The 23,429-nt window shown below is 37.7% G+C and overlaps 2 protein-coding genes across 4 annotated transcripts in view; both read left to right on the top strand.

Annotated features, from left to right (window-relative positions):
- The first annotated feature begins 560 nt into the window (after positions 1–560).
- Positions 561–2,606, top strand: LOC129778150 (UDP-glucosyltransferase 2-like). Its single transcript, XM_055784885.1, has 4 exons — positions 561–675; positions 736–1,219; positions 1,281–1,663; positions 1,772–2,606. Exons 1-4 carry the CDS (start codon positions 673–675, stop codon positions 2,489–2,491), a joined length of 1,590 nt encoding a protein of 529 aa, XP_055640860.1. The 5' UTR covers positions 561–672; the 3' UTR covers positions 2,492–2,606.
- A 14,833-nt stretch (positions 2,607–17,439) lies between these two features.
- LOC129776609 (UDP-glycosyltransferase UGT5-like) overlaps positions 17,440–23,429 on the top strand; it is a 32,564-nt gene continuing 26,574 nt past the window's right edge. For all 3 annotated transcript variants that reach the window (XR_008743125.1, XM_055782346.1, XM_055782345.1), the window contains exon 1: positions 17,440–18,200. Coding sequence is in view for 1 of the 3 variants with exons in the window: in XM_055782345.1 (XP_055638320.1) it covers positions 18,198–18,200 (3 nt within the window). In the remaining 2 variants the exon portion in view is untranslated. The remainder of the gene's footprint in view (positions 18,201–23,429) is intronic.

Genomic DNA, 23,429 nt, shown 5'->3' with positions numbered 1-23,429 from the left:
TGTATGTGTGGCAACTCTGCCCCCCACATTTTAACACGTTTTATAGTGTTTCTATGGAAAATTTCGAAACGTATTAGGGCCAACGTTTCTTGTCATAGTGGAAGGTATTTTTGTTCGAAGCGGAATGCTTATAAGCTTATCTACCTCTAGTTACCTTTATTATCATAAGTTATACTGTCAGTCACCGGTGACTGACGCAGCCTAAGCGAAAACTCGGTGTTAGTCACTGGTGACTGACGTGGCAGTCAACGTGCTAACAGATGCCAAGCTTATGGATTTGAACGTTAGGTCGATAATTCAAACTGTGACTCTGGAGAAAATACTTTCACCAAATTAGTTACGGTTGACTTATGGTAAAAACTTAAATGAATGAAACGATAAAACTGGAACTTAATTTTTTTTATCTCAAGAATGAAATCTCTTTTTATCTCTCTTTTTATCTCAAGAATGAAAAACTCTGTAAACCTTGATTTTGCACTGATTACCACAGACCTAAACGCAGCATCACAAAAAAGGATGAATACCGAAGAGCCAATAGAAACACATTGGTATTTGTTCTTTTTTTTTTTTTTCTTCCAACATACCATTGTTCAAACCATTTGTTAGCTCAGTTTCGTTGGATCTGCTAATAAAGTAGTCTTCATACTATGATCGCGTAGTATTCTAATCGAAATGGTATTTATTTTGACTGGTACATTATCTGTATAAAACAATTCAGATTCCATCTTATTTCAGAGGATTTTGGAAACTACTTTGATACCGTTCAGTATTGTATTCATGATATTAGCTCACTGTGATGGAGCCAAAATATTGTTCGTTACCTCTTTCCCCGTAAAAAGCCATTGGTTGTTGTTTCAACACATAATTGGTGAACTCATCAATCGGGGACACGAAATCACCGCTATTACCAACTATAAATTGGATGTCATTGTGGACAAGAATCGCTACCGGGAAGTTTTGATCCATCCGACGTTCGAGTTCAAGGATGATCATATGCAATCTTATTTCCACTCGGATTCGTTCCAACATCCAGTCTACAATATTGTTGTTCTCCGATGGCTTGGTTTGGCAACAACCGAACATGCCTTGCACAGTGATAACGTGAAGCAATTCCTGAAACAGAATGAATTGAAGTATGACTTGATCATCGCCGAACAGTTCGTCCAGGAAGCATTCTTGATGTTCGGTCACAAATACAATGCCCCAATTGTCACAATCAGTATGATAAGTAATCTAGGAAGAAGTTTGTTTATAATATAAAGTATGCGTGCTTTTTTCAGATACGCTTGGATACACTGATTACATTGATGGGTTATTTGGAATGATGACTCCACTTTCGTTTGTGCCTCACCATTTCGTATCCATGAATGACGATATGAATTACAGGGAAAGATTATACAATTTCTTCCTAGCGGCGTACGATTGGTCTCATCGTTGGTTTGACTACATAAGCGAACAAGATGCACTGGCCAGAGAATTCTTTGCTGATAACAAATATGATCGCGCCAAATTACCATCGGTGCAAGAATTGGAACTGAATATAAGTGTGGTTCTGTCTAATAACCACATTGTTTTTACCGAACCTAGACCCAAAATGGCCGGTATGGTTGATATTGCTGGAGCTCACATTCGGAAACCAAAGAAACTTCCTTCGTCAATTAAGGTGGGTGTATGTACTTCCACAACAAATGTCATCCAATGAACTATCAAATATCATAGACCGATTAGATGTAATTATTTTTTATAAATTTATATTTCTTTTCCGCCATAGCAATTCCTTAACTCATCCTCAGACGGGGTGATATATATCAACTTTGGGACATTCCTGCGTAGCACAGCTCTACCGCAGATTACAGTAGAAGCATTCCTACGGACCTTCCGCAATCTGCCCCAGTACAATTTCCTCTGGAAGTGGGATGGTGCTCCTATTTCGGATCTTCCAGAGAATGTGCATTTGGATAATTGGTTGCCTCAAAATGATGTACTTGCTCATCCAAAAATCAAACTGTTTATCAACCATGGCGGAATATTCGGTGCCCAGGAAGCTATTAATTGGGCCAAGCCTATGCTGATTGTGCCCATCTATGGTGACCAGCATCGGAATGCTTTCAAACTACAGCAAGCGGGTGTTGCGATCACGCTTGCAAAGGATAACATTACCAGCGATTCTTTGTTGGAGACTATTCTGCAAATCGTGAACAACACTAGCTTCCAGCAGAATGTAAATCATCTTTCAGGTCTGTTTCGGGACAACCCAACGGATCCGCTGGAGGAAGCAGTATTTTGGATCGAATACGTAATACGGCATCGTGGTGCGGCACATTTAAAATCGGCAGCAATCAAGGTGTCTTGGTATCAATATTTGCTATTAGATGTTTTCGTGCTTATTTTCTTGTTCATATTTGCCTGTTTTTATATGTTGTCTTGGTCCATTAAACAGATTATAAAGGCAAATGAGCATAGGAAACTTATGATAAAGAAAAATCAATAGTGTTTAATGAAATTGTGCTATACATTAGATAACATAGTGTGCACAATAATAAAACAAACCCTTCTTAAATTTAAATACATTGATATAATGAAATAAAATAACTACAGCGTTTTGAGTTATTTCTTTCATTACGAATCAATTCAAAGAAATGGGATGGGATACTGTCTGAATGTTTTGGAATCTGGAATCGAAGACGAAGTTCACTCCGATAGAAACTAAAAACATTACTTAACACATAAACAATTTATTTATTAACATTACGTTTGTTAATAAATAAATTTTCTTTAACTTTATCGAGAGAAACAAGTACATACAAAGGAACAAACTCGAATTTGTACGCCAACATGCAGATCGCTTTTCACTACTTTTGAAATCGAAAACAAGTTCTCGTAACATTCTATTTAGATGAAGCCATAGTGTCACTTGACAGTGAAAAGGTATGCTAACGGGTGGCAACGAAAATTTTTAAATGAATTTCTATGCATAATAACAAACGAGCTCAGAGATAAATAGGAGTGTCTATGTGATAAGTATCTGTCTCCTCTTTCTGCTAGATTGTTTTTTTTGTGTTTGCTCAGTTTTGCTCAAAATGTCGTCGAAACAAGTATTTCGCGAATGCATTGTACAGTTCTACGAACTGCACAGGAATCTCAACAAAATGTATACGGTATAACATTTTAGAAGCGAAAATATTACGGCTTCGACTGTTGACCATATCCTAAGATCTCCAACAACTACTTGCAAGCAAGGTAGTGGAACCCCAGCAAAAGAACTTCGTTCTCTTTCTCGTGCCTTTGACAACAAAATTCACAAGGGTCAATAGGACGCCGCGAAAGAGTTCAACTGTTGCCACCAGTACATCTGCAAAACATCGAAAAGATTCAGAATAAAGTGCCGAAAGAAGACTAGAGCCTCGAAATACACTGAGAAGTATATCTCGACACTGAAATCCCAATGCCGCTTTTTATCGAGAATTTCATAAAAAAATATATAGCTATCTCACCAGAGATTGATGGTCTATGTCTCTGTTAATAATAAATTTTGTCTTTGATGCAGAAATTTTGAAAAATGAATCTGTCCGGCTACATTTAAAAGATTAGATTATCTCGGGAAAGACGGACATCTGGTGTGGACACTAACTGAAAATTCAAGTTTATGTGCTCGATAAGCTTTGGAGGTCTTCAAATAGGACCTAAAAATGATCGAACAAAAATGCTAGACTAAAATCACCTAGAAGGGCTTGAATTTTTTTTTCATGTCTATAATAGCTTCCGGCATTCGAAATGACAAACTCGGATTACGTTTTAAGAACCGTTCTGCTGATTCGTCCATGGTATCTGGTTGTAGTTGCAAACGTAGTTAGTGGGCATCTGTTAGAGAAAGAAGGAGGAGATAATCAAATTATTTTAAAAACAAAATGTTTGTCTTCTGTCGATGTAGTGTCCGTCTTACCCGACTTGATTAGTATTTTATTTTAATCAATATTTCTGGAGTAAAAATGAGAAAGCTTCACCGCTGATTCGATAAACTGGAAGACAAGTGATGGTATAACATTCACGTAAAAAAACACCCCAAAAAATTACTCGTTAAGAAAGAGAACCTTATTTGATGCAGACGAAAGTTTACATCAAGCTGCTCTTTGTAGATTACTTTTTTGTTTTTATTAATAACTAGCTGACCCGGCAAACTTCGTCCCGCCCAAAATTTGTTTTTGTTATCAATACCTTCAAACATTCACGTTTTTACTAAGCGCAAGTTCATGGGTCAAATCGCAGAACTGTTCATTGATGGATCTTCTAATCGACCCTGTTGAATTTACCGTTTACCTAGTACTTCTACCAAAACTCATCATTATAACATCAGATTATTTTCTGACACAATTCACGTTCAAGATTCTTCAACCACTCAACAACCACTTGTTATGTTAAGTGTTAATGTTTCTCCGTTACATGGAATAAATGTTTGATACAGAAACTATGATAGAATGAAGACAGCCCTAAATCGGGCAATTCCTTCCTCGAGTTTTGCTCTTATCAACATTCGGCAATCCATTTTTATTGGTATAGATAGAAGATAAAGATATTTCGTTAGCGCAAACATCAAATGGACTAACAACGCTTGTCACTATGTAATTAAAGAACATGTGGGAATTTAAATTCGTGTTCCATTTGTATGGCAGCCCCCTTAGAAAAGGGGGAGGAGTGTCTAACCATTATAGAAACATGTATTCCACCCTAAAACCTCTATATACCTAATTTGGTTTCATTTGCTTGATTAATTCTCGAGTAATGCAAAATTTTTTGTTTCATTTGTATGGCAGCAACCAACCCCCCCCCTTCTTAGAGAGGAGGGTGGAGTGTCTAACTACCATAGAAAAATTTATTGCAACCTAGAACCTCCATATGCCTGATTTGGTTTCATTTGCTTGATTAATTCTCGAGTAATGCAGAAATTTGTGTTCCATTTGAATGGCAGCTCCCCTTAGAAAGGGGGGAGGAGAGTCTAACTACCATAGAAACATGTATTGCACCCCAAAACCACCATATGCCTAATTTGGTTTCATTTGCTTGATCAATTCTCGAGTAATGCAAAAATTTGTGTTTCGTTTGTATGGCAGCCCCCCCTTAGAGAGGGGGGTGGGGTGTATAACTACCATAGAAACATTTATTGCAACCTAGAACCTTCATATGCCTGATTTGGTTTCATTTGCTTGATTAATTCTCGAGTAATGCAGAAATTTGTGTTTCATTTGTATGGCAGCCCCCCTTGGAGAGGGGGGAGAAGTGTTTAACCACCATAGAAACATTTATTGCACCCTGAAACCTCCATATGCCTAATTTGGTTTCATTTGCTTGATTAACTGTCGAGTAATTCAGCAATTTGTGTTTCATTTGTATCGCAGCCCCCCTTAGAGAAGGGAGAGGTGCGTCTAACCACCATAGAAATATTTATTGCACCCTAAAACCTCCACATTGCATATTTGGTTTCATTTTATTGATTAATTCTCGAGCAATGCAGAAATTTATGTTTCATTTGTATGGCAGCCCCCCTCAGAGAGGGGGGAGGGGTTTCAAGCTATCACGAAAACCTTCCTTGGCTCCAAAAACCCAATGTTCATGTCGATCGGTTCAGATCGGGCGGTAGTGGGAATGCGTATGTATACGTGTGAGTGTCATCACTCCTTGCAATTCCCGTACCTACAAACGCATGAAAACGAAAGTTACGAATCGTTTATTTCGTGGATTTGCAAATCATTTTGAACTTCTGGTACAATATTGGTTGAAGTGCTCCTTTAAGTCGACCGATCGATTAATAATTCTGTAGGGACGGTTTCATTAATTGGGGATTTTTGTACATCTATGAAAATCGAGACAAAAATACCAAAGAATGTCGAGTTTCTCATGTTAGTGTTAATATCTGTCAGATTGTTTTTCAACAGTTTACTATTGGAAATATAAATTATAAATAATTAATGGTTCGGAATTCTTTCAAACGGTGAGTTATTCGTTTAAGGTTCAGTTCAGTTTAGTTCTTATGACAAACGGGTTTTCTAGGGCCATCATTTGGAACATTAAAGAGATAAACTAACGGATTTCTGAGCTGTTCGAAAAACTCAATTCAAAAGCAATTGTCCTCAAAGCCCTACGTCAAGTTTCTGCAAGATATATATGTTTATATCTCAAAAACTATGAGTCGTACCGAAATAGTGTCTTAGAAAGATTTAGAGTATTAGAGTATTGATATTTAAACGTGAAAAAAATATACACTGAGAAAAAAATGAGTTTTATTTAGAAAAAAAAAACTTTTATTTGGAACATCTAAAATAAGTATTTTGAAATAGTTTTTGTAATTTTTTCATATAAAATAGAAGTCATATAGAAAATTTTAACAATAAGTCCAAGACGGTAAAACTATTTTTGACGAGCTTTTTGGAACATCGAATTTTTATGAATTTTCGAAACATCGACATTTTGTATGTTAACAATCATTTACAGCCAGAAATTATGAATCCTAATGTGATTTGAAACAAAAAAAGCTTATTAGCAATCTCCTTCTAAATGCATCCATTCTCGAGATATTAAAAAAACATATTTCTAATTTATTGTCTTTTAAATATGTTTATCGTGTTATACCGTCATGTTCATGAAATTTTATGAATTTGCTTATAATTTCCAACATCATTTCCAAATACATCATCATGGTAAAAATATATGTTACGTTGGAAAACATTCGAAAACAGGTGGTCTAATACAAAACGTAACGATATTAAAAAATCTTTTTTATCTTAAGGGAGTAGTACACTATGGGAACATGAAAAAATTGAAAAAAATATCTGGCCTAAAATGTTCTCTGAGATGTCTACATTACTGTAGGGCTCAGAAAATCCACACGTGATTGTTGAGAGGCCATTGCATCCGCCAAAAGTCACTGTTTGGTGCGCATTATTGTCTGGTGGAGTCATCGGGCCGTATTTCTTTGAAAATGAGGACGGCGAGACGGTAACTGTGAATGGTGAGCGCTATGGCCGCATGTTAACCAATTTTTTTTGCCACAAATTGAAGATATGGATAATTTCGCGTTTTGTTGATGCCAATTGGCCGTCCAGATCATGCGATTTGAACCCGCTAGACTTTTTTTTGTGGGGTTATGCGAAAGACCGTGTCTATGCCAACTCTCCGCAAACTCTTGAACATTTGAAAGACAACATTCGTGAAGTTATGACCGAGATACCGCCCCATATGTGCCGAAAAGTCATCGAAAATTACCTGTTCCGGATCAAGGTGTGCGAGGAAGCCCTAGGTGGACATTTGAATGATGTTGTATTTCACACATAATGGCATAAACCAACCTTTAATTTGAAATAAAAGTTTCATCGAAATTCGAATTCTAAGTGTGTTTTATTTCAATTTACTTTCGGAATTTAACGTTGGAAAACCCTGTATGTATTTGTATTGTATATAAAGTTACTCAGAGAACATCGTTCATCAGTCGAACAATCTTCCTCATAGAGTGGATAACAGTATACCACAATGTACCGCAACCAAATTTTCTCGTGTTGTAGACCATTTCCGAAAAACGGTAAGATCATCTGAAAAAACGTTTCTTAACCGTGTCAGTGATTGAGAAACTTAAGTTAATGGGATGCAATGCCCTTTTAGATACATCTTTAAACATTTGCGGATCATGCCGTTTATCTCTATATCATGCCGTTCATCGCTATTGAAGAAGTGTGAAATAATCACCTGATTTGGAAAGCTGGTGGAAAAAGAAGGCAGATACGGTTGACAATATCACGGTGCAGAAATTGATGGGGTATCAAACTCAAAAGTTCACCAGAAAAGCAGAGTAATTTTGATAATTTTTCTTGTATGTTTCCTCAAAGTTGTCGAGAAAAATATTTTTACCAAGTTTTTAGTTCATCTCCGAGTGATGGCGAAATAGAACATTTTGTTCGGTCAAATTCTAAATGAAATAAACCTCAAACTACACGAAGAAGACAATGTCTGAGTTCAGTCGCCGTGGGAAATTTAGTTCGAATTATTGGGACTATGCCAGCTTGTCTATACATTCATAATCTCAAAAAAAAAATGACGGAATCGCTTTGACAAACTTTACTTCGCAACGATTTTAATCTTCTGCACGACAACAATCTAAAACACACTGCAAAAACACGAAGTTTCATTTTTGATCTCAACCCATTAAACCCTGCGAAAGGTTTTACCAATTTCAGTTCTCAATTCAATTGAAAAAAATTCATGCACCAACCATGAAATTGTATTTATTGGATGGTCCATAAAATGAAGAATGCTCTGTTGAATGCGCATCTTGAACAAATATTTGTGCTTGTTTGTGCATCTTACAATAAAATTTAAATGAAAACTAAACTTCATGTAATTGTTTTATTCTATCATGAAAATGATTCTAAACCTATAAGTTAAATTTCAAATCTTTTTCAACGATAATTACATGGCTGGGCAATCAAATGGATGAAACAATAACAAATTCATACGGAAAACGTGATCCGAATGAAAACCACTCGATGAGGGCACGATGGGCACGAAGTGAAACGTTAAGTTTGTAATGAAGGGTGACTAATTATCGTTATACTTACCAAGGCGCCTAGAAGTATAAGTTAAAGAAGTTAGGCCTTTGGGAAGGTTTTTAAAAAATTATAAACGAACTACCTCACTTGAACATCGAATTATGACTGACTTTATTCCTTACTAATTAGCCTGAGCTGAGTTCCCTAACGCGGCGTACGGTTATGCTGATTCTCCAGTTTGGTTCCGGTGAGCTCGATCGTGGTGGACTTCGACCTGGCCAAAGCGCTGAGCCTTAGGATTGTGTATCGAACGATAGGTCGATGTTTCGATGGGTCGTTGGTATCGATGATGTTGACGGTGCAAATATTCAGGTCGATGCGCCGTCAATGATGATGCGCTGTTTGTTCATGTGTCGCCCGGAGAACTGATGCGTTAGCTCTATTGGAAGTGGGTCACCGCTGTTGTTCGGTGGTTAGTTGATCTGTTCGTGTAGTACATGGGGATGTGGGTGTTAACTACTCTCTCCCTAATGAAGATTCGTCTCGAATCTTAAGTTGTTTTCTTCGGAGGTACAATTCGATGAGGCTGCTAGAATTGAAACCGCTGTTGTTGATTGTTGCATAGATGAACTTCTGCGAGTATCGTTGAAGTTGTTTGTGCTGGGTTTTCTAGTGATTTGTCTTGTTGGGTTTGATCTGAGGAGAGGGAAGATGTCATGCTTTTTGTGTTAGCATAGGGTTTTACCTCTGTTGATACATTTCGTGGTGTGGTGTATACTCCAATATGTTTCTTCAGGCTCATGATTGCCAATCCTATGATCATGGCTGCGAGTGGAATCAGGAATCCAATCGTAGTATGTTGCAGTGTTATGTGGTCTCTTTGCAGTTTATGGATGTGGTCTCGGTTTTCAATTCTAAGCAGGTTTACTTGTTGCAGATCAGGTTGGTTGAAGATTACTGTTGGCTGAAAGTTCACTCCAATTGTTGAAATAGTTCTGATCTCGTGATGATTAATTGTCCTCTTGTCGTCGTATTTGCTTCCATTGATTGAAACAGAGCAGTTTGGATATTTGATCAGTAGAGTTCCCGTTATCTGTCTCGATTTGATGTTGCAATTTGAATCCAGAAGAACGGATTTATCAGCGTTTCTCACGATCAGCGTGTGGTCGTCGATAGGCTTAATGTCCATTCCGATGCGATGTTCCTCGTAGGGGCAAGATGCGTTGATTCCTCTTAATGCGTTGTCGATACAACCGTCGCCTGTTAAATTCGTGAGCTCCTGTCTTTGGCAAATTCTATAATTTTCAACAATTGTACATTCGTTATTTATTCCTAGTGTCAGTGTTTTACTCAGAACAGCTGAGTTGTAGGGTGTCGATATAATTCTGTTTTTTCTTGGTAATGTTTCAAATCTAATATATTGGAACTTTTCTGACATAAATATTGGGATCTTGATCACAAATATTATTTTTGTACTTTCATGATGTGTTTCTATACTAAGAAATTCATAAATTTGGTCAATATTGTTAATGTGAATATTTTGTTCTTCTAACTTTTCTAGTACAAACTCTGTTTCATTATTGTTTAATATTGCCCTAGATAAAATCCCTATTTTCGATAGTTGTACAATTTCAAAAATGTCTCTTAGTTGGTTGTTTAGTAGATCTAGATTGAAAAATAGATCGTGAACTATTCCTTTTAAATGATTTTCATATTCTGTGTTTACGTTATTGGCAATTCTCGATATTCTTCTTAAAACCTCAATTTGGTTTTCATTTACGTGGCTAATTAAATTGTTAATTTTAGCTTCGAATTCCTGATTGATTCTGATTTGTCGGTTGTTGTTGTCAATAAGTGTGTTGGTTTTGGTTTTTGAATTTTCTATCGTTTGTCGGATTAATTGTAAATCGTCGTCGTCTAAATTGCCGGTCAATGATTTGATAAACGTTCCTAATGGGTTTAAGAGTCCTCGTTTCTGTCGGTGTATGGGTTTCAACTGTTTGTAATTGTCGGAAATTTGTTTCATCCTAATGTCCAATGTTTTAAGGTATGGTTTCGTGAAATTTTGTCGTTCGAACTGGTGTAACGTATACTGGAGGTTGGTGAAACTATTTTCGAACTTTTCCAAATCCACGATGTGGAGATGGAAATGTTGAGATGTGATAATCTTCGCTTCTCTCTCGCTAAATGCTATTATTCCATCATGTCGTGAGAGGTCTGTTATCGTCACTTCTGCTGTAACATCAAGGGCTAATCTGGAATAGAGAAATATGTGAGTACTACTTTGGGTTTCGAGACGTCATTTTCTTTGACGTCTTATTTTTGTTTTATGTATCGTTCTTCCATTCTGATCTTGGAAGGTTTTTGTGTTATCTCTTGCGATTTGATATCGTTTATACTTATCCTTTGTTTTACTTTTGACCCCTTGGCGCGCGACGTATACAGTTTCGTCCACTTCCAGTGATGGGTCAGCTTCCTTGTTTTTGTTGTGGTGCTGTAAATCTTGTTTTTGTTTTTTAATGAGAGCTAATGTTGCTTCATTGTATATTTCATTCCTTTTCCTAACAATTTCTTCAATGTTACTCGGTCTCACCTCTCCCTCTTTTATTCCAAAGAATACTTCTTTGGGTCGCATCTTGGTTGAAGAGTGAATAGTGTCGTTATAAAGTGCTACAGTGACTCTAAACAACTCTTTCTTACTTAATCCCTCATGTTTCGATCTACAACAGCGAAACATTTCTGCAATTGTTGAGTGAAATCGTTCAACGATTCCATTCACTTCGCTTTTATTAGATGGTGTGAAATATGTTTCAATTCCTAGTTCTTCTAACATGCCTCTTACTTCAACAGACTTTAGTGCTGGTTCATTGTCACTGACCAAAAGTCTGGGTATCCCATATGTTGAGAAGAATTTTGTCAGTCCTGAACGGACGTCAGGAATCGATCTCGATTTAATTGGAAAAAGCATTCCGAACTTCGATAATTTGTCTACCACGGATATGAACGTGTTTGGTTGACATATGAATATATCAACATGAACTATGTCTAGCGGCTTTTTAGGTATTGGAGTTTGGGCTAGGTTCAGTTTATAAGGATGTCGCTCATATTTAGCAGTTTTACACGTATTGCACAATGTGACGTGTGTTCTAACTTTCCTTTTCATGTTCGGGAAGTAGAATTTCTGGCTGATAGCCATCAGATTTTCTTCGATGCCTCTGTGAGCTCTTGTATGTGTTGTATTTATGACTTCATTCTGTTCTTCTTCAGTTTTTAAGTCAATTAAGAACTTTTGTGAAATAACTACTTTAAACGTTTTGACGCGAGAAAAATAGTTTTTATACACAATTTGAAGGGTGTTGATGAGATTTTCTGGGCAGTAAATGCAATTTACTCTTTTAGGATCCATGAATTCTTTGAATATTCTTAGTAATATTGGTACACCAAAATTCACTTTTGTAAACGTGTGTCTTAGGACTTTGGGAAAAACTTGTTCTCCGGTGGTCTCACTCTCAGTTCCATCTATTTTCAAAATGATCTGATTGGAAAAAGTGTTTACCGGTTTTTCGGTACATGCGATAAATTCCGAGTCATCGGTGTCTGCCGAATGTTGCGTAGCAGCGTCTGATGAAGAATCATTTTGTTCTTCATTCAGATTTAAATTTTGGGGAATTCTAGAGAGGCCATCGGCAACGACATTTTGTTTTCCGGCACGATATCTTATATCGTAGGAATAGTCCATTAAAGCAATCATCCATCTGGCAATTTTACTTGATGGATCTTTCAAGTTCACGGCGCAAGTAAGCGGCTTGTGATCTGTGTATAAAATGAATTTATTTCCGAAAAGGTACGGTCGGAAATATTTGGTTGCCCAATAAATAGCTAGTAACTCCTTCTCAATAGTGGAGTACTTTTCTTCGGTTTGACTGAGTGTTCTCGATGCAAAAGCAACAGGTTTATCTCTTCCGATTGGACCTTGTGAGAGAACAGCTCCTATTGCGTATTTGGATGCATCTGTTGTCAATATGAAGGTTTTTTCGAAATCTGGGTGTATTAGAATAGCGCTGCTAGAAAGTATCTGTTTGCACTTGTTGAATGCTTTTAGAAATTCTGGAGTATGTTCTACTTTCTCATTTTTCCGAAGACATTGTGTTAGCGGTTTCGTTATCCGGCTGAAATCCTTTATGAATTTTCTATAGTATCCCAGTGTTCCTAAGAAGGATTTAATGTCCTTCTCGGTTTTGGGAATTGGCCAATTTTGGATAACTTCAATTTTTTCTGGGTTTGGTTTTACACCTTCTTCATTCACCACGTGACCGAGGAAGGAGACCTCTTTCTTCAAAAATTCACTTTTGTCGAGCTGTATTTTTAAGTTGGCTTTTTTAAGAGCAGCGAAAATTTTATTTAAGTTGTTGCAGTGTTCTTGTAAACTGCTGCTGAATACAATGATATCGTCCATATACACTAGGCAGATAAATCCGGCTAGGCCTACCAGCACAGCATTCATTGTTCTCTGAAATGTTGCCGGGGCGTTTTTCAGCCCGAATGGCATTCTTAGATATTCGTAGTGGCCGTTCTCAGTTGAAAATGCAGTTTTTTGAATATCGTCTTTTTCCATCAGAATTTGGTGGAATCCCGAAGCTAAATCTAGGGTTGTAAAATATTTACTTCTCCCTAATTTATCTAGGATATCCGTGATATTCGGTATGGGGAATTTATCATCCACAGTTTTAGCATTGAGCTTTCTGTAATCAACGACGATTCTCCATTTTTGAATACCTGCAGCATCCGCTTTCTTCGGAACGACCCAAATGGGTGAATTCCATGGTGACGTAGAAGGACGAATTATGTTTTCATCAAGCATTTTCTGAATTTGTTTGCCGACTTCCTCTTTATGGCAATGAGGATACCTATAGCTTTTCTGATACACAGGTATCTCATCATGGGTCAAAATTTTATGTTTCACAACATTAGTAGCTGTAAGGGGTTCGTTGTCGAGGTGAAAAATATCTTGATTTTCCTCAATGACATTGATCAAACTATTTTTCTCTTCTCTGTTTAAATGATCCAGACGAAGTTGGTCCATAAGTTTTCTGAATCTGTCAGGACGAGCTTCCAAAAAATTGAATTCGTTTTGCTCAACCAAGCATTCAAAGTTATTAAGAGTGATCTCAAGTGGATAATCTAATGAAAGTGTTTGATTCTCAGTTGAACTGTTCTTGAGACTGACAATGGCTTTATGACCTACTGCTTGGTATAAACCAGCACATATGAAAAGGTTTGTATTGATTTCGAGATCATCTTCTAGTAAAAAATCACCTGATTGCTCGGAAACTGGTATCTCTATATTATGAATGGTTTCTCTTGAAATTTCCTTTGAGAAAGGTTCTGGATGTTTTCTGAGCATCTGAAGTTTTGTTCCTAATATGGTTATGGAATTGTCATCTGTTTCAATCTTCGCTTTAAGTTCCTGAAGCGTTTCATACCCAATAAGGCCGTGAAAAAAATTATGAAAATCAAAAATATGAAATTTGAACGATTTATCAGTTAAGTCGGGAAATGGATTGAAGTCGACATATCGTTCAATTTTGTGAGTGCCTGAGATGTTGGAGACAACAGTTGGTGTAGGCAGCGCAAAGGATTTTTTCACAAATCGGGGGCATAAATAATTTTTGTTAGCTCCCGTATCTATCAATAATTTCAATCCAAACCCTTGACGTGTGGGAATTTCCATGTAAGGGATGAAATTTTTTGAGTTTACCTGGGGAAATGGGATGTGCTTTCCAGTTGAAAATTTAGGTTATCGACTGCTTCGCTAGAAGTTTCTTGTTCGTAGGTCTCATTGGAAGTTTCTTGCTCATTTTCTAAATGTATTTCTGAATGGTCTTCTTCGTATGAATAATTATCCATTGGCGTTGGGTAGTAATCGTGGTGATAACTTGCCAAGGGATAACATTGATACTCGTATTGATACTCTTGAGCGTTTTGTTGAGTTTGTTCAATATTTCTTAATTCCGTTATCCGTGCTGGTCTCGGTGGGACAGCAGGAAAGAATTGGCTTCTTGCATTATAATTATGCGGTGGTCTATTAACGTAATTTACATATTTAGAGCGAATGGATTTATCAGCATTCATTGGACTCGGTAATGCTTTCCGAAGTTGTCCATTGTTGGTATTATTGCCCTGAGGTGGAGCTGGAAAACGAGGCGTAAAGTTTGGTCTGGTTGGAATACTTTCATGCTGATATGATTGATATGGTTGACGGGGAATAAATGGTCGATGATTAAACATCGGTTGACGAGTTTGTAATTGAGGATAAAAATGTATTGGTTTGGGTAAACGTGGTGTTAAAGTCGGTTTACTTAAGCCCGTACGACTTTGATAGTTACGTTCTTCTACCGCAGCATCAAATGCTTGTTTTATATTTCTGGGTTGACGTGCACGCACGTTCCCTCCAATCGGCTCTTTCAGCCCTGCTAGGAAAACCTGTAGAGCATTTTCCTTATGCGTCGAGTTTCTATCATTTTTAATATTCTCTTCTCTTGGAGAAATATTAGTATTATTAATTAGTAAGGATAGAAGATTTTGTACTTGTCCAAAAAATTGTTCAACTGATCCGTTTTGCTGAAGTTGAAACAGCTCGCGGGTAAGTGTGACTGAGTCACGTTTATCATTATAATAAGCGATGAGATTTGCTTTAATCTCATCCCAGTTGAGAGAAGTTCCATAAGTTTCTAGGACTTGGTCCGCTTCATTAATTATTTTGCTTCTTATAGCTTGAAGCCAAATTTGCTCGAAAGGTGTATTTTTAATAGGTTCCATGAATGGCATAAAATGTTCGACGGACCTAATGAAACTATGCAACTTAACGGGATTGCCGTCGAATGGTTGCAGTTCTCTCACCGCTTGGGGTGTTTGGAGAGATTTCGTAATCTTTTCAGCCTGTTCGAATATTCTGTTTGTTTCTTCAATTCGATTCATGTTCTGTCTAGGGGGTAGTAAAGGATTCGGTTGAGGTGGAGGAGGAGGTATTGGGTTAGGAGAATTGTTCATTTCCGTGTTCATTTCTCGATTTCTTAAATTATAGGGATGGAAACGGTCCATCAAATCCTATATCTCGGGGGTGAAGAAATTTGATTAGTTTTTCTTTAGAATTTTCTTAAATCTAAACGCGATATTTTATATGGCGATTGTTTCTTACAATCTAAACGCGGCTGGCTACACACGGCGCAGATATTCTCTCTGCTGTGTAGACACTGTGCTTTCGACCGGGGGAAATCTTATTGTACCGATCGCATCTACCACAGATATTCACTCTGCTATGCGATCAGTCTCCTACGCGGTGTGAGATTAGCACTTCACCGTTGGATGGTCTGATAAGAACTTTCCGCACTAGTGGAACTACAGATATGCTCTCTGTTTGTTACACACTAGTTACTCGCTACGCGAGGTGGTCTACTTGCACATACGTTTAATTTCTTTTGATAATGATATTATTAATATTTATGCAGATATCAATTCTGCCACATTGGGTGTTTTAACTTTAGTTATATAGAAGGTATAAGATAATAATTGTGGAGAATTACTTACATGGAGAATAAAACTAATATTCGCAGAGTGGTTCTTCCCGATAGCACCTTCATTGATTGATCTGATAAATTTCTTCTTTGAAACAAACATTAGTAATGTTCAAGTCTTTTTCGAAGCACACGTATTGTCTTTTGTATTTGGGCCTCTTTTTCTCGTTATTCAGTTAAACTTCACTTTGCACTAGATTATTTCTATTTTCTGTTAATCCGATATTGTTCTGCACTTAATCAATTCGATCACTATTTCATATCTATTTCGAAACACTTGAGCGGTAATCGCATCCTACCGACTGCGCCAGTTAAAGAAGTTAGGCCTTTGGGAAGGTTTTTAAAAAATTATAAACGAACTACCTCACTTGAACATCGAATTATGACTGACTTTATTCCTTACTAATTAGCCTGAGCTGAGTTCCCTAACGCGGCGTACGGTTATGCTGATTCTCCAGTTTGGTTCCGGTGAGCTCGATCGTGGTGGACTTCGACCTGGCCAAAGCGCTGAGCCTTAGGATTGTGTATCGAACGATAGGTCGATGTTTCGATGGGTCGTTGGTATCGATGATGTTGACGGTGCAAATATTCAGGTCGATGCGCCGTCAATGATGATGCGCTGTTTGTTCATGTGTCGCCCGGAGAACTGATGCGTTAGCTCTATTGGAAGTGGGTCACCGCTGTTGTTCGGTGGTTAGTTGATCTGTTCGTGTAGTACATGGGGATGTGGGTGTTAACTTATATACTAAGGTGGGCCAACTTGCTAAAACCATTCTTCAGCCATCTTGGAAGTCTACTTACTTGATACTTACTGCGTTGAGGTAAGACTTACTTACTCAGTTGAGGTAAGATTAGATTAACTCTAATTATCATCAGTCACAATTTTCAACAACAGTTTCGGGATACCAAAAATACAATCTACCCAAACGAAATATTCGTACAATCTGAAAATGTACACGATCCATGTGCGTCAATAAAATGAAGGAATAATTAAATTTTTATGACACCAATTTGAAATATAGCTAAACCGGCCGCTGGAAGTCTCTGTTATCATATCGTAAACAGTAAGGTTTACCCGAGAAATGAAAATAGCTTGTCGAAAGGCTATGCTTCGACAAAAAATAACAGAACATTCAACAATACAAAGATATAAAAAAATAGTTATAAAGAGTGCGTACAGTAACAAAAATCATGCAAGACAAGGTTTTTATTCTTCTCAACATAATTCAACCGATCCAACGTGTGTATGTTTACCCTAGAAGTGCACCATCTGCTCGGGATATGGATTTATCTCCTACACGAGTCTTCTTCACAAACAGTAGTGAACTAGCCAGCTCTGGTCTTAGTAGAGCGTCAACCGTCGTACAGTGGAGTGCTACCGAAAATCGTTTACGTTTACGTTCTTGAAAACATTTCACCGTTCAGTGATGTAATAATTTTCGATGCGACAGCTGAGGCGATCATAAGTTACCGACAAAAGTAATGCCGTCGCCAAACTGTTCCTCCGTTCGAACTGAATAACTTCGCCGTGGAGACAACACGTGGAAAGTGCTTATCATTTCGTCAGCGATCTGGTGATATACTGATGTTTCTTAGATCCACCATTGAAGGCTGTGCAGTACCCGTGCGAGTGAAAGTGTTTAGGGTCAGGGCACGCGCGATTTACCTACGAAATAGGAAAGAACGGTGTGTGGTGGAGACGCGCGCTTGTTTATAGATTACTTTGTTGCGGTTGTGTATTATCAGCGGCCGGCAAAAGCCGCGATCCGATCGTCAGAAATTTCAAGCGAAACAGCAAAACTCTCGCTTAGAATGTCGGGATGTCACATTTTGATACTGAGTAGCGCTGCATGATAGGAAGCGTCGATTTTCGATGCGACGGAATCATAGCACATTCAATAAATAAACGCCAAATGTTCCGCAGTTCACCGTGAGAGGCCAGGCCGAACGGACAATCGATAAGACTCATCCCGTGGACAGTGCAGTTTTGATTATATAATTTGCGAAACGGGGTAATAAATTCGCCCCGCCGAGTGATCTTAATTTAGTTTGTGTCGCGCACAATCTCGGAACGATACATACGAAAAAAATGGTAATTGGTTACAAGGTGTCAGAATTTTATTAACCAATAATACTTTGTGAACTGTACTAAATAACTGTGCCCCCAGCTGATTACCCCGCGTAGATTACAGGCACGTGTGCGTTCTGAAATTCCCTCCATACGACGAACGGTTTGAGTAGCATTGACAGTGAAAAGGTCCTCTTTGTGTTTCATTTTCCACATGCCAATGCCAAGTTGAATATCGCGGCCGAAGCAGATGGTGCTATTTTCTGCCAACACTTTATCGCTTAGTCCTAATTTTAACCATACTGTTTATATTTTGATAAAGTTTTCATCAGTGAGCATGAATTTTGTTGAAGCGGCGGTGCGAGAAACATGAATGCAATTGTGCGCTTCGTGAGTCGCCGAATACTGCGGGGTCCAGATTATATTTGACTTTTCGTCTTCGTGACGAGCATGTGAAATTGCGCAGCTGTAGATTAAGCAGTCTCGCCAATGTGTATTTTGGAATGCTTCTCTAAGTGGGATGGCCAAAATTCCACAGTACGATTATTATCTGCGTCAAATTGTTCTAGAGTACGGATTCTCATTGTGATACACTATACGCCGGTTCTATTGATACACTATCTGGCCTTATCACTGTTTGTTAAGCAGCAGAGATATTCACACAAACTGGGAATAATGCATAATGCGAAAGGAAACAAATACAGTGGTAGACATTCGTTTAGCCGCACCCTATTTTTCCTCAATATTTTTAAAAATAAGTCAATTCTTTCTACAGTTTTGAATTCGTCATTTGCCATTCGTTTGCATAGACAATCGCGGCAAAGATTCTTCATAGGTTCTCTATGGGATTGCAATCGACTGCCAGCAGGTCATTCAAGAAGCAGAAGGTCCTTCTCGGAAAACCATGCCTTCGATTGCTTGGAAACGTGGATCTATGCATAATCCTGCTGAAAAAACCACATCCTCGGTAGCGTTATTCTCAATATGGCCATTTAAAACGACCTCCAGTAATTGAAGATACTTTTCGGAGTTCATTCGGGTGAAAATGAAACAAATCAGAAGCTTGCTGTGATAGGAAACGGCTCCCCACACTGTCAAACTTCCGCCCCCAAAGCTTCGCTTCGATCTCACGACATGTCTTTGACTTAAATTATACCAATACAATAGCAACTGTCCGGACCATCCAAATTGAACTGTTTCGTCGGGAAATACAACATTTCTCCATTCTAGTTTCCATTCCGTGTATTGCCGGGCGAAAATGAGATGGTTCTGCTTATGGATCGCGGTCAGTTTCGGCTTCCCTTGAGGTTTCTTCCACATGATGTTTGGTGACTCATTCAAGGTGCGCGCAATATGCCTCTGCGTTACAGGAACAACCGATTCTGCCTCAATGTATGAGCAGGACATCGTTTCCTGGTTGCTTCGTGTCGTATTCGACCTTTAAGACGCAAAGTAACTTTGGTGTTCCCATTTGTTGGTCGTTGTATCCCATATTTCTGGCACTATTTGAAGAAATTCCGTACCACTTTCTCAGATAGACCATGACCAAAGCCAGACCAGACCAGACCAAGACCAAAGACCAAGTTAGGAAACTTTTGTTCACTATCTTTATCATCAATAGAATACCTGTTTCCGTCAATAGAATACCTTTCGCCATTCCTTTAAATTCTACGTAAATCACTAATCTGAGCAACGTTTTACGTTGCGCATCTAATATTTATTTTGTAAATTGAACATTCCCAAGTATTTTTCAAAAAACACAGATAAAGGCTTGGTGATTATGCGAAAACTCGATTGTTATGCCTTGCGGCTAAACGTATGTCTCGGGAAAAAACGACGTTTGAATGTTTATATCCACCGATGCCGCCTTGTGTGTGTGATTGTGAGCACGTCCTTTCAATAAAAGTGACTTAAATATACTATCACTACAGCAAATAAGTATCCCGAAAAAAAGAACATTCCTAGTTGTTTTTTAAGTGTTTCAAGTTTTTTTTAAGTGCGGCTAAACGCATGTCTATCACTGTATAAACACTCATGTGAAATTGATAAAAATGAGGATGAGCGGGAAAATGGAACGCATAAGAAGAAACATTCAGCATGCGCCAGAAAAAAAGAATATCAAATGTATTAACAACTAGCTGACCTGGCAAACTTCGTCCCACCCAAAATGTTTTTTTTATCAATACTTTTTTCACGTTTTCTTACTAAAGGCGGCATTACATCTATTCAACATGCTACATGCTTCAAGTCAATGGTAAACAAAAATTAATATGATACTTGCGCAATTTTTTATTTTGTTTCCACCTCAACCATTACACAGTAGTATGCGAATGCTCGCTGCTCCAACATATCTGTTCTGATGTTATTATTTTCATGATCAAATATGCTGTTGTTCCATTATTATGGTGAATTATGATAATCGTCGATAAATGACTTAGTTGCTCCAACATTGTCGTACATGTCAAGCTACACACGCCGCACCGATCCGCAGGCCATTGGATAAGGCCAACATTGCTCGACAAGACCAATTATGTCGTAAAAAGAGACACTCTAAAAGCAAGAACCATTGATTTGCAGCATGTAGCATGTTGAACAGATGGAATTCCACCTTAAGCGATCGTTCATGAATCCAATCGCAGAAATATTCATTGATTGATCTACCAATTGACCCTTTATAATTTATTCTTACCATAAATTTCCTAGTACTTCTACAAAACTCATTGTAATATAAAATTGTTTTCAGACACAATTCTCGCTAAAAATTATTAAATTACTTGCAAATAACATGTTTCTCCGTTACATGGAATACATTTTTTTTTTCACCTAACAGTTTATTTTATTAGGCTCATTCAGCAATTCAGCTGTAACAGAGCCGAATTCATTCATGTACATTTTTTATCATAAGATAACTTTTGTAGTATATTACACTGTTCCATTTTGAGGCGTAAGAGTATCGCTATCTATCGATAAACATTTGTTTTATCTATAACACAGTAGCCGTTTAGGCGCAAGAGAATTCCTATTCTATCGATGCACAACAAACACATGTCGCCTTTTTTTTTCGGCGTAAGAATATTGCTATTGTTCGAATGTTCACAGTTGGACTGTCCACAGCGGAACTGTTGATATGAGGCATCCCTTTGTTGCGTTATTAATAGTGCCAATTACCGATGCAGCAGACCGAAAATGTGAGCGGTAAGGGACTGGGATTACCGACACATGATGATTGTTGCGTGGACATAGTAGCTAGAATAACACACTAAGATGGTTAGTTGAGGGGCCCTGAGTTATGAGCTCATGATCGTTCGCTTAGTAGCGGACACACAACCAATTAGACTACGAAGACCCCCCTTAATATCTTAATACATTTTTGATACAGATACAATATTATAAAATGAAGACATCTCAAATCGGACTATTATTTTCTCGAGAATTGCGCTTACCGACACATTTGGCGATTCATTTTTATTTATATAGTTTAGATAGAAGATAGAGGAGTGCGTTTTTTCACCTGAAAATCAATTTCCACTTTCGAACAAACATCAAATAGATTAGAACGCTTAATGAGGACATTGGGCATTTAATTTTCCTATTTTCTTCCAGAGTTCCGAAAATGTTTTATTGTCATGTTTAGTTGTTAATATGGTTGATTGGAATATGTGTAATATTTTTATGAGACCCTCCTTCTTCTTCCAGAGGGTTCACATTACTTTCTTTTCATTACTTTTTTTACATTACAATTAAGGCTTCATTTGCTCTATTAATTCTCCAATTATGCAGAAATTTGTGTTTTGTTTCTATCAAATCATCATGTTTTGTATGTCAAACCATCAACGAAATATTTCCTAAAAACTCAAAAATCCTCACATGCCAAGTTTGGTTCCATTTGCTTGAATAGCTCTCGAGTTGTTCAGAAGAATGTTTTTTATTTGTATGACAGCCATCTCCTTAGAGAGGAGGTAAGGAGTATCGAACTCTCATAGAAACATTTATGGTCCCCTAAAACCTCTTAAAGCCAAATTTCGTTCCATTTGCTTGATTATTCGAGTTACGTAGCCAGTCCCTCCCCCTCCTCCTTAGAAAGAGGAGGAAAGTGTCGAACCACCATAGAAATATTTCTTGCCCTTCAAAACTTTCAAATGCCAAATTTGGTTCCGTTTCCTTGATTAGTCATTCACTAAGACGCGATGCGACACAAGACAAAACACTTACTATAAAAATTATATTTTTTATCCCTTTTGTTTACTTTAGGCTCATTAGCATTTTAACTGTAACAGAGCCGAACCCCAATCGTGTACATGTCACATGTTTATCACATCTATAATTAGCACATTACACAGTAGCCATTCAGGCGTAATAGCTTTCCTTCTGTGAACAGTAAACTTGCAAACTTGCACTTTCCTTCTGTATACAGTAAACTTGCATAAGCCTGAAAACTGAAAAATAGTCTCATTCAGAAAACTACTAGCATGCTATACCAGTGATCACGAGCTTGAAAATATGGATAAGCAGAATATATACACTTTACTACAAGCAGTCTTCCGTGTTTCACATTAAACATTGGGTACGAGACGAACAATGCTCTCCCTACTCTCGCAGATTTATGTTTGCAGACAAACATTATTTTTTCGTACCCGTTGTTTAAAAATGTGACATTTTTGTTTCACATGATGTTCATTTTCTCTCGCATTTTCATCCCAATCAAGAGTAGTGTGAAGAGCAAAAGAAGCGAATTGGACACCACACCACCACCACTCAACTCACGGTGTGCTGATGTGTTGATATGAGAAGTAAAGAGAAGCATTTATCATGACAATGGGTGCTTCACCTAAAATTTTGGGCAAAAAATACACCTCCTAATCTGTTCTGAACAAAATAAGCGTCAATTGATATCAGAGTTCTTCACAATTAATATCATTATTTAGTCCACGCATCAATTTATAAATTGAATTTATGTAACATCGGCTATTATCAGCTTTTTCAACAAGTTGAAACAAAAACATGGACTTCTCACATCGCGTGGACATGTGTAAGTGTTCTTCGGAAGACTGACTACCAGTATGCAATTGTTACTTCATACTTAAAACTAACGCAAAAGTCTTACCAGGTTCAATATCCACAATACAGATTTCAATACAGATTTTCTATTTTCTCTATAGATAAAAAAGATGTTTCAGCTCGAAAATACAGATTTCAATGTGGCAAACATTAATCCTGACACAAGTGCAACGAGCAGTTAGTTAGTAACCAACC

This window comes from Toxorhynchites rutilus, chromosome 3, assembly GCF_029784135.1.
Source record: "Toxorhynchites rutilus septentrionalis strain SRP chromosome 3, ASM2978413v1, whole genome shotgun sequence".
NCBI lineage: Eukaryota > Metazoa > Arthropoda > Insecta > Diptera > Culicidae > Toxorhynchites > Toxorhynchites rutilus.
The sequence above is the reverse complement of the archived record's forward strand: the minus strand, read 5'-3'. Positions and strand labels throughout refer to the sequence as shown.

Coding starts and splice junctions, on each gene's coding strand:
- LOC129778150 (XM_055784885.1), top strand. Junction 1,220..1,280: donor TGCCCCAATTGTCACAATCA/GTATGATAAGTA, acceptor TGCTTTTTTCAG/ATACGCTTGGATACACTGAT. Junction 1,664..1,771: donor AACTTCCTTCGTCAATTAAG/GTGGGTGTATGT, acceptor TTTCCGCCATAG/CAATTCCTTAACTCATCCTC.